Source organism: Chelonoidis abingdonii, chromosome 23, assembly GCF_003597395.2.
Source record: "Chelonoidis abingdonii isolate Lonesome George chromosome 23, CheloAbing_2.0, whole genome shotgun sequence".
NCBI classification, from domain to species: Eukaryota; Metazoa; Chordata; order Testudines; family Testudinidae; genus Chelonoidis; species Chelonoidis abingdonii.
This window is the reverse complement of record NC_133791.1, coordinates 14132963-14145127: the sequence shown is the minus strand read 5'-3', so window position 1 is coordinate 14145127 and position 12165 is coordinate 14132963. Positions and strand designations below refer to the sequence as shown.

The 12165-nt window shown below is 42.9% G+C and overlaps 1 protein-coding gene across 8 annotated transcripts in view; it reads right to left on the bottom strand.

Annotated features, from left to right (window-relative positions):
* The window catches only part of KAZN (kazrin, periplakin interacting protein), a 747760-nt gene that overhangs the window by 84741 nt on the left and 650854 nt on the right, over positions 1–12165 (bottom strand). For all 8 annotated transcript variants that reach the window (XR_012654761.1, XR_012654762.1, XM_075060171.1 and 5 more), the window contains one exon: positions 3517–3653. Coding sequence is in view for 6 of the 8 variants with exons in the window: in XM_075060171.1 (XP_074916272.1) it covers positions 3517–3653 (137 nt within the window). In the remaining 2 variants the exon portion in view is untranslated. The remainder of the gene's footprint in view (positions 1–3516; positions 3654–12165) is intronic.

Genomic DNA, 12165 nt, shown 5'->3' with positions numbered 1-12165 from the left:
TCCAGAAACACTGAGCACCCGCAACGCCCACTGACCCCAGCTTGAGGTTGGGTCTTCGACGCTCAGCACTTCTGATAATCAAGCCTCATTATTGCACCGTTTCCAGGCATACTGTAGACCAGGTGCTTAGGTCACTATTACAGACTATGGGTGCGCGTCCTCGAGACCAGGGTGGCAATGTCATTTCCTTTGAGGCTTGTGGAGAACTGTTATGTGATACCCTGGGAGAACAAGCGCATGGAAAAGGCAGGATGCTTTTTCTCACACTCTTTGATCCTCTTCCATGAATACAGGAGATGACCTCAGAATCACCCAGACCCCAGTTCATAGGTTATTTTGTACACTAAGTTTCTCTAGTGAATCAGTGGTGAAAATATGCAGGCTCCCTGCCACAGAGGAAACAAGGACACGTCCTAAGCCTCTCTGCAAACTCAGCCCCCAGGGAAGAATTGCCTCAGACTCCCATAAAGATCCTAGCAGCAGATCTGGCTGAAGCAAGTGGAGGGGCTGCAGAAAACATAAAACCTCCAGCATTCTTGCAAGCAAATGACCAGCACACAGAGCCTCTCCCAACCTATGTGCCTTCCTCCATGCATTGCTCCTGCAAGTGTCTTTGGGATTTTTTAAATTGCATTGATTTTCTCACACGAGCTGGAAAGAAAAATACAACTTTCTGCAAAAGCCAAAAGCTGGATTCGAGTGATCTTTGTTATGATACTTTAAAAATAGAAACTTTCTCTCTTTGCATGGAAAAAAGCCCAGAATAATTACAGATGTTTGAGTCCCATGGCTGTTTATTGGAGCAGACGGCTTTATGCAGCCTAATCAAAAGCAAAACAGGAAACTGTCTCTCTCTCTCTATATATCCTCTTGCAAACAGAGCAGAGATGCTGAAAACGTTTCAGAGAAATGCTATTTATTCTTGAGTGACTTAGTCTAGAGTCACTGCAGTTTGTATATTCTTTTAAGAAGCACTTAACTTTAAGGACAATTATAAAACCTGTCCTTGAAATAACCCATTGTAAAGGTTCATCCCCTTGGGCAGAGAGTGAGAGAGAGAGAGAGCACACTATATTGGTTCAATGATTTCTTCCAGTCCGATTTGATACATGATACGGATGGAGCAATACTCTTAAATCAAACACTGCTAACTTTGCTCATTGACCTGACTTTTCCTGTATTTATGTATTTAATAGTGCTCCAGTTTCTACAGTTATATTGCCAGCTGCCTTACAATCTTTTATTTGCTCAATCACCTGAGATAAGGTTTTTTTGATCAGGGAGTGAAATCTCTCTAGGTCTTTTCACTACCATCATTCATCACAGTAATGCGAGTAGATTTTGGACTTAATCTTGCAGCACTGAAGTGAATGGGACTTTTGCCATTGACTTCAATGGGGAGGATCAAAGAGTTTCTGCGTGGGTTGGTAATGTTTTCAGGACAATTTAGAAAGGCCAGTGCACATATTCAGTACAAGCCATTGTAGACTGCAGTACAGAGAGAGCCAATAGGACACCAACCCCTTTCTTTGGATAGTGCAGGTGTCATGGCTTTTAGAGCCTAATCCAGAGCCCACTGATACCAATTGAAAGGGTTCAGCATGTCCCCAGGATGTGAGAGAGATGGACTCTGCAGCCCCCAAGAGCGTGGGAAGGTGGACTTTCTGGTGTGATACAGGCTGCTGGTGCAGATGGCACCCAAGTAAGTGCTCATATACTCTGCAGATACAGTATCCTGCCACCTTAGTGTTACTAGCAACAGACTGCCTGCTCCCTTGGTATAGATTTCACCAACTACACGGAGAGGGTGTGTGTGTAATAACTGGTGGTGGGTTGGAGTTTGTGCATGCACAGACCACACCTCTTTACCCTTACATCCTGGACAGTATGCAGCAGAGTGGCGTCTCTGAGGACTTTGAGGGTGGAATCCAGCTCACAGAGGACGATTTCCCACCCTGACCCATCTCTGCCTGCGGGCTTTTTCTAGCAGGAACCTTTAGGCATGGCAGCCACGTTTAAGAAATGTGCATATTTTTGCATTTTGACAGCTAAAGTTTATCACTTACACTATGTTAAATACCGATGTCTGGGCTAAAATGAAGCCACAGTAGAACAACTAAAACAGAAGAACATCAGAATGGCCATACTGGGTCAGACCAATGGTCCGTCTAGCTCAGTGTCCTGTCTTTGACAGTGACCAGAGCTAGAGGCTTCAGAGGAAACGAACACAACAGGGCAATTATTGAGAGATCCAGCCTGTCATCCAGTCTCAGATTCTGGCAGTCAGAGGCTTACGGACACCTGTAACATGGGGTTGTGTCCCTAACCATCTTGACAAATAGCCATTGATGGATTTATCCTCCATGAATTTATCTAATTGTTTTTATAATTCAGTTATACTTGTGGCCTTCATAACATCCCACGGCAATGAGTCCACAGTTGACTGTGTGAAGAAGTCCTTCCCTAAGTTTGTTTTAAATCTGTCGCCTATTAATTTCATTGGGTGACCTCTGGTTCTTGTGTTATTTCTCCCTTCCCATAACACTTCCTTATTCACTTTCTCCGCACCTTTCCTGATTTTATAGATCTCTATCATATCCTCCCTCAATTGTCTCTTTTCATACCCTGAATCATTTTTGTTGCCCTTCTGTTTTTTTGCCAATTCTAATACATCATTTTTGAGATAGGGTGCCCAGAACTACACACAGTATTCAAGCTGTGGGTGTCCCATGGATTTATCTAGGGGCATTGTATTTTCTTTCTTATTTTGTATCTCTTTCCCAATGGTTCCTAATATTCTGTTAGTTTTTCTTTTACTGCTGCTGCACATTGAGCGGATGTTTTCAGAGAACTATCCACAAGATCTCCAAGATCTCTTTCTTGAGTGGTAACAGCTAATTTAGACCCCATCATTTTGAAGGTGTACTTGGGATTATGATTTCCAATGTGCATTACATTGCACTTAACACTGACTTTCATCTGCCATTTTGTTGCCCAGTCACCCAGTTTTGTGAGATCCCTTTGTAGCTCTTTGCAGTCAGTTTTGGACTTAACTGTCTTGAGTAATTTTGTATCATCTGCAAACTTCGTCACCTCACTCTTTATCCCTTTCCCCTGATCATTTATGAAGATGTTAAACAGCACTGGTCTTAGTACAGGTCCTTAGAGGACCCCGCTATCTACCTCTCTAAACTGTGAAAATTGACTATGTAGTCCTACCCTTTGTTTCCTATCTTTTAGTCAGTTACTGATCCATGAGAGGATCTTCTTTCTTATCCTATGATTCCTTGCTTTACTTAAGAGCCTTTGGCATGGGATCTTGTCAAAGGCTTTCTGAAAGCCCAAGAACATTATCATCAATTTTATCATCCTTGTCCACATGGATGTTGACACCTTCAAAGAATTCTAATAGATTGGTGAGGCATGATTTTCCTTTACAAAAGCTGTGTTACTCTTCCCCAACATAGCATGTTCATCTGTGTCTGATAATTCTGGACAGGCCTTGCAGGAGCTTACTTTTCTGTGTTGCTCGTAGTTCCTGATGAAGTCACGTAGCTGTTCCTCCCGGCTCTCCAGCGTGGCATAGAGCTGTTGCATTTGGCTTACCAGGTCTGTCTTCTCTGCTTTCAAACGTTTTCGATCTGCCTTCATGGCTGCATGAAAGAACACAGTTACAGCTCGAGGTCAAAGACAGGAAATGGGGCTCTTCTCTACATTCAGAAAGTCACATCTCAATCTTTCCAAACACTCTGGGCTTATTTTAAACAAAGGACAACTACAATTCTATGAACGATTCTGAACTCCTGATTTTCCTGTAATAATTAGCATGAATAGGAACCGCCCTGGATGCTCTGCCATAGTTAGCTGAACGATGCAAATAGAATCAGAGCCTGATCTATGCTAAGCATATCTGTAAATTCACCAGTCCATATCCATGTATTATGGATATCTCTTTCCACGGTTGGAAACTAAGGCCCTTATCCAGCAGAGAACTTAAGCACACAGCTAACCCAATTTATTTCAGGGAGCCTATTTATGTGCTTAGGACAAGGATGTGCTGAAGTGCTTTGAAGGATTGTGGCCTAAGTTTGATCTAAAAAAGAAAAGACCTATGCTATTTTTAATCTAAAATGTTACCGGTCTACTACAGCCAAAATCAATGTCGTTTTCAATGCTCTAAGTTACAAAAGAAACAGTGGTGTTGGTAGTGACCAATCCTACTAGATTTTAAGAACTGGGTCTGATCACTTACAGTTCTGGAGTCTTTCAAATGTACCTGTCTGCCAGAAGAAAATGCTTTTATTTTTTAAGCATGAACTCAGTGTTATTCAGTGCAATCCACGCTGGATGGCAGGCAATTCCTTTACTGATTATGCCAAGTTTCCTTGTAGGTTGGAGGTGGAGCTATACCAAGTTTATAGCTAACCCTAGAACCACAAGGAAGAATCCTGGTTTCATTGAACTCAGTGGCAAAACTCCCACTAGCGTCACAGTGGGGCCAAGGTTTCACCCATAAAGTCTGAAGAGGTTTGGATTTGGCATTCCATCTCTATGCCAACTTCAATTAAAGAAAATAACTAAGATCTGAAACAACAGTCCAGGGGCTAGGTTCTGTTCTCATCTACGCTGGTGTAAATCCAGAGCAGTTCCACTGAACCCGATGTTGGTGTGATGCAGATCAGAATTTCGTCAGACTTTCCAAGCCCAATTCAACCTGAGCCAGCAGGGGAGCACTACCCGTTTGGATGGAATAGTCATACTCGGCTGATTTTCAAATTCCAATTACAGAACAAAACCAGTGGGGTGGGGAAAAAAGCATCTGAGATTTTTTCATCTCCAATATTTAGGCATTTCACAGCAGGCATATTCCTGTGCTGGGCAGAGTGCTCCCTTCTGCTCGTTACTGCAAAAATAAGTCACCTATCATGTTACATCATATCAAGCATCTTTCAAGGAGGAGGAGCAGGAGATATTTGGGGTGCTTGAGTGAAACAGAGTAAGAAACTGAGGAAGGGAGACCAAAGGGCAGGGAGGTTCACCCTAAATAAACAGGGTATTTCCTCCTTGCTCACAAACTAATGTAAATTACAAACACCACAACACTGAGACATCAAAGCGTTTGTTATGGCTCTTAATCTTCCCACTTCCTCTTAAGCTACAATGCAGCAAGCTGACAGGGAGTAGCAGAAAACGAGTGCCAACTTCTCACCAGTTCACTTAACTTCCCCAAGCCCAGCTCAGAGAAGCAGCGCTGTCCTAGTAGTGCTTCCTGGTGGGAAGAACGAAACACGTACATGAGCTGGAATAGGAGAATGCTGCAGAAAGTACATTGCTTGGCTTGTTCCATGGATTACAGGTGGAAAGAGAAGTCAGGATCAGAGTGCAAACAGAAAGACATGCCATGATAAAGAGGGTTCTTGTGATACTTTCAGTCCAATCAGAAGTAGGAACTGCCAGGAATCTCTCAAGAAAACTTGTGCCCATGAATCTTCTAGCCTAATATTGCAGAGCCAACCATTCTGATAGTTCATATAAACATGCTCACCTTACAAGGCTCTTGACTGGCTCAAAGAATCTTAAGGTATGTCTACGCTTGCCGGTGGATCGAAACTGCTGCAATCGATGCAGTGAGTGTCGATTTAGCGGATCTAGTGAAGACAAGCTAAATCAATGGGTGAACACTCTCCCATTGATTTGTGTACTCCATTTCCCCGAGAAACGTAAGGGAAATCGACAGGAGACACTCACCCATTGACACGGCGCAGTGTTGCCACTGCGGTAAGTGGACCTAACTACATCCACTTCAGTTACGCTACTCACATAACTGAAGTTGTGTAAGTTAGACCGATTTACCACGGTAGTGCAGACCAGGCCATAGTAATGTAGGGTTGGAAGAGATCTCAAAATCCATCCCCATCCCTCTGTGCTGAAACAGGACCAAGTACACCTAGACATTTGTAGGGATTGAACCTGGGACTTCTGGATCTAAAAACATGAGCTGCTTCTGCTCAAGCGAATGAACCTGGTCTACCACACTGTGCTGTTACACTAGTTTCCAGGATCTTATTCAAACCGAAACCAGAACCCCTTTGTACCAAGGGATGTTGGGCAAATTGCATTCTGCAATTTTACGAAATAATAAATTTTAAAAAGGGCCAGATTCTGTCCCCTTAGATAGGTTAAAGTCACTTTATTCCATTGCTTTCAATGAGATTATTTGCAGCACAAAATAGCTGCATAATGAGATTATTTGCAGCACAAAATTAAGCATGAGCAAAAGCAACAAAAATGAGCCCTAAAAGGTATTGATTTTCAAGACTTGTTACTTTGAACTCTCCCCACTGATTTGAGTCCCCTGCACAATTCCCATATTTTACCGGGGAGAAAATACCAGGTATTAGAGAAGAGAAAGGCAGAACAAGCACCAATGGCTGAAAGTTAAAGCCAGACAAATCCAAATGAGAAATCAAGCACACACTTGGAACAGCGAGGGTGATTAGTCATGGGAACAAAACTACCAAGGGAAGTGGTGGATTCGCCATCTCTTGATGTCTTCAAAGCAAAACCGGATGCTTTTCTGGTTGATGCTTCAGCCATTGGGCTCGATAGAGGAGCAACAGGGTTAAATTCAATGGTCTTTATTATAGAGGAGATCAGACCAGATGACCTTATACGCCTTCTGACCACAAAAATCGAAAAGTTTACATTACACAAAAAAACCTGCAGCCATTTGAAATCATGTTGGCTTGAGAATGCGGGGGGGGGGGGGTGACGACAAAGAAAACATCAACACAACATTTTTGCTTTAGACTACATTAAAATCCACGTATTTTCTCCTTCTTTGTTTTCTAGATGCTCATTTGCAGTGGTGGAATTTTTTGTCTTATAAATACTGTATGGAGCATATTAAAAACAAGGCCAAATAATGACACAATAAATCAGGGAATATTAGTTAATAAGCCAAACTGCCAGTAGTTTCACCTCACTCCTTTTCTGCACACATTTCTCCAATTCAGTTTCTGGCCAGCTTGGTGTTGATGGCTGAAAGCAGCCATCAGTCCTCATCTTTTTATTCTTCTAATAATTACAAGCCTTGGTGATCTCTTCCAGGGCAGAACAGTTTCAGAGGTGGCTTGAGATGAGTCAGAGCTGGAATCTGAATCGAGCAATGCTTGGAAGATGGTATGAGAGACCCATCTGTAGCTCATGCTGAGTGTGGAGGAGCCAGCTGTTGGCTTCTTGCATGAATTTTCACCATGCAATTCATCTCCGCTCTCTGCTCTCCCTTCCAGACAGCAACTTCAGTAAAGTAAAATCTCCATTTATATGTTATATAAAGGAGAGGGATCCATTATTCTTATTAATAATTACTACATGTTCCATCTACTTTAGTTATTATTTGCAGCACTGTAGCACCCGGGAGCTCCAGTGAAGGACCAGGACCCCCTGGTGGTAGGTGCTCCACAAACACAGAACAAAAGGACGGTCCCTGCCCCAAAGACTCAAGTTGCAGAGTGGAAAATCAGGTTAACTTGAACAGCTTAATGGGACTAAATCGGGGGGTCCAGATAATCTTCATCCAAGAATATTAAAGGAACTGGAACATGAAATTGCAAACCCATTAGCAAGAATTTTTATGAATCTGTAAACTCAGGGATTGTACCGTACGACTGGAGAATTGCTAACACAGTTCCTATTTTTAAGAAAGGAAAAATACGTGATCCGGGTAACTACAGGCCTGTTAGATTGACATCTGTAATATGCAAGGTCTTGGAAAAATTTTTGAAGGAGAAAGTAGTTAAGGATATTGAGGTCAGTGGTAATTGGGACAAAATACAACATGGTTTTACAAGAGGTAGATCGTGCCAAACCAACCTGATCTCCTCCTTTGAGAAGGTAACAGATTTCTTAGACAAAGGAAACACAATGGATCTAATTTACCTCTATTTCAGTAAGGCATTTGATATGGTTCCACATAGGGAAATTATTAGCTAAATTGGAAAAGATGGGGATCAATATGAAAACTGAAAGGTGGATAAGGAACTGGTTAAAGGGGGAGACTACAATGGGTTGTACTGAAAGGTGAACTGTCAGCTGGAGGGAGGTTACTAGTGGAGTTCCTTAGGGATCGGTTTTGGGACCAATCTTATTTAATCTTTTTATTACTGATCTTGGCACAAAAAGTGGGAATGTGCTAATACAGCTGGGAGATATTGCTAACACAGAGAAGGACCGGGATATCATACAGGAAGATCTGGATGACCTTGCAAACTGGAGTAACAGTAATAGGATGAAATTTAATGGTGAAAAGTGCAAGGTCATACATTTAGGGATTAACAACAAGAATTTTTATTATAAGCTGGGGACGCATCCACTGGAAGTAACAGGAGGAGGAGAATCGGCAGTATTGGGTGATTCACAGATGACGTCGAGCCACGCAATGGAAGTGTATATAGGCCATGAAAAACAACATGCAGTCTTGGGATCAAACAGGCGAGGTATTTCCAGTAAGATAGAGGAGGTGTTTAGTACGATTGGGAAGTCAAGGTGACTGAGGTGAACCACCTTCATTCTAGGAAGTAACTGTGCAGGTATTACTTGCTCACTCTTAATGTTACGATAGCAGCTGTCGGAATGAATTTAAAACCTGGAACAGAGGTTCAGAGATTGTCCTAGCCTAGGCATGATCCGTAGAGAAAATGGGAAAAGCTGTCTTATGAAAGGGGACTGCTAAAGAGCACTATTGGCTTGTTTAGCCAACCAAAGAAAGGCTGAGCGGGAGATATGATTGCTCTCTATAAATATACTTGTTACTAGTAGGGGTGATACAAATATCAGGGAGGAGGGAGAGGAGGATAATTTAAGGCTCACTAACCAATGGTGGACACAACGAACAAGGATATAAACTGGCCATTCACACAGGAAGTTTACGACTGAAATAAGACCATGAAGGTAATTTACCATCAAGGGCGGTGGAAGTTCTGCAACAGCCTTCCAAGAGGGAGAGTGGGAGAGAGACAAAAGAGAACAATATCAGAGAGATGTAGTTTTGTCAGAATAAGTTTTACTATGCGAGAGCGATGTAAATAAGATGGGATTAGGGCATACGAATGTTGAGAAATCTAGTTGATCTTTGATTATTAGCGTAGTATGCCCACTCACGGCCTGTGATGGGATGCTAGACGGGGTGGGGATCTGATGTACTACAAGAATTCTTTCCTAGGGTTGCCTGGCTGGTGAGCCTTGCCCACGTGTGAGGGTTTAAGCTGCCTGCCTATTGGGGTCGCAGAAGGAACCATTCCTCAAAAGGCACGATCGGGCACAGGCCCTGGGGGGGTTTCACCTTCCTCTGCAGCGTGGGGCACAGGTCACTTGCTGGAAGATTCTCTGTACCTTGAAGTCTTTAAACCACAATTTGAGAACTTCAGTAGCTCAGACATAGGTTAGGGGTTTGATACAGGAGTGGGTGGGTGAGATTCTGTGGCCTGCATTGTGCAGGAGGTCAGACTAGACGATCATAATGGGTCCTTCTGACCTTAGAGTCTATGATTCTATATATATAGGAAAATGTGGACAATGGTATTGGTTCAAGAGGTGGAATGAGATGCAAATAGTGGTGGTTCTGTCATGGGACCATCCAATGGTAAGCCTGGATACCATCAGGGATGAGTTGGGAATAGCTGAGTCCATCCTGCCACAATGCAGGAGGAGGGTCCCATGTAAGCCACGAGAAGGTATTTTTTCAACCCAAATCATTCTAGGACTCTGATTCTGCACATAGGAGACAGTATATCAGAATGGTGCTAAAAACAGAATGCATGAGTTACAAGGCCGGCGAATGAGACAGCTGAATACCTCTCACTACAGATGGAGCTTGTGGAGAGGGTTGGTGCATGTATACTGATCTATCATCTTCCAGTGTGCCCACCCTGCACACAGAGAGCAGAATCTCTGCTTATCATTTAATAGATCTCTCGACCAGTTGAGCTTGCAGAGGAGACCGGTATGCACAAATATATTTATCATGCTCCAAGCAGAGCTCGCAACAGAAGCTCTAATATCCATATGGCAAATAAACTTTTTTCACTTTCTTCCAAGCGATTCTGTGATATGATCAATAAACTCTTTAAAAAAAAAAACAAAAAAACCTCCACAAAAGTGCCAAGGGCATACATCAGAGGACAAATATCTCGCTGAGGTGCCACTGAACAAGCTGCAGGCAATATATATATTTATCACATAGACAAAAACATTATGAAGGTTGCAAAGTCAAGGACTCAAAAGTTAGGAAGTGCCAGAACTAAGGACGCACTGGGCAACCTTAGCAACAGGGTGCACCCTGCACACAGTGGGAGAGAGTGAGAAAACAGGAGGGCTAATTTTGTTGCCAAGTAGAAGATTCCAATTTTATGGCTTGGTGTGCTGGAGAGACTGCACCCTTGCTAGGCATCCTCCAGCCTGCAGGGATTAATGAACAGCATCAGGTGGAACAGAAACTCTCTCATAAGATCTCCATCAACCATCGGTATTTTCTCTTCATGCTACTGCCGTACGATAGGGACCTATGCTGGGGTAAACAAGGGGGACTGATATACAAGGCATCCATAGGCTGGTACGCTCAAACTGGCTGGAGAACGTAATGGGAAAGCAGAGAGGTTTGCCATGGATGGGTAACCCAGGCAGGGTCAACTTTGTTTTACAAAACCCACTCTTGCTGTATTGCTGCTTTTTTCATGGGAACAGCTTAACACTTTCGACATCACCTAAAGGTTCCAATGGAGAAAAGACAAGAGTCTCTGTGGTATGTGTATTGTTTGATGCAAATATGGTCCAGCGTGAACTAAGTGAAATAGTATCGTTATACAAACATCATGCTGAGCCTCGGTTGCGAATGGTGTGGAAATAAAGGAAAGCTACATACAGTATCACATGCATCCAGAAATGCTCCGTCCTGAACTGATTTATGGACACAGTACTATGTACCTCCACTAGCACTTAATTATCTGTGAAATACAGTATATGCTTCGCTGTTTATTACATAAAATATTTGCAGGGAAATACACAGGAACAAAAATGTACTGTAATCTTTTCAGCAATCAGTGGGTTTAGCTTTGGGTCTCACTTATGTTCAGTTCAATGGAGTTACAATGGGATAATGCCACAGAGATCAGAATCAGGTGCATTACGGACTTGGATGGGAGCTGGATCAGTTCTAGGTCTCCACCATGAGCATAAATGAAGTAGGGTTTTAAAAAACCTAATTATCACTGTAATTAATCTTGTGGAGTCTGGACCACAAATTGGTTTTTAGACTATATATAAAACAAAAAAAAAATACATCAACGATGGGCTGAAGACGCACAACTTCAGATCCAGATGTCAAAAAGTCCAAAGTCTAGGGGCATTTGGATAAGTTCATTATAAACAGAGAGATCATGTGCAAACTTGAAATATGAGCACAGATCTGAACACCCCTAATAGGATTCCCCCCGAGACCTTTCCACTCAGCTTATCTAAAACACCTCAACCAGTTCTCTGGGATCCAAAAAGCTTGGTTTGACAGCAGCTTGGCACTCAGGTTACATTATTGGGTAGTAACAGCTCTTTGCCCATGCTGGCAAGGCCCAGATGGAGGGGGTGTAAGGGATGATACCACAATTCCAACTCCCGTCCCACACCACACAGCACAGATTTTCTTTCCTAGCTACTAACATCCATACTTGCATGAAAAGACCAGTCGCTGCACAGATTAAGTTAAGGCAGGCTTATCAATTCAGGGTGTTTGTGCATACTTTGTTCACTATCAACATATTCACAATAATTAGGGTGGTTTCTGCCTCTCTTATTTACTAGAAACATATTCACAATGGTCAGTTGTTCCAGCATTTACTTGTTCAGGTTTGTCTTGTCTAAACTTAGGGCTGCTCACGTCACCACCCCACAAAGATCAGGAGGATTTTGCTTCAGTCCCCATCACTACTGGGCCCGTTTGGCCTGCCAAAAATCCTGTTGTGCATCGCACACCTAGGGTAATGAGGCTGGTATAATGGCAGACAGGGTTATCGGTGGCAAAATCCCAAGGCAGGAGGAGACCCAGCCAAGCTGAAACAATCAGCAAGCACTTCTAGCTCCCCCTTGCCTCCTGGGATCTCACAGCCCTTTAGA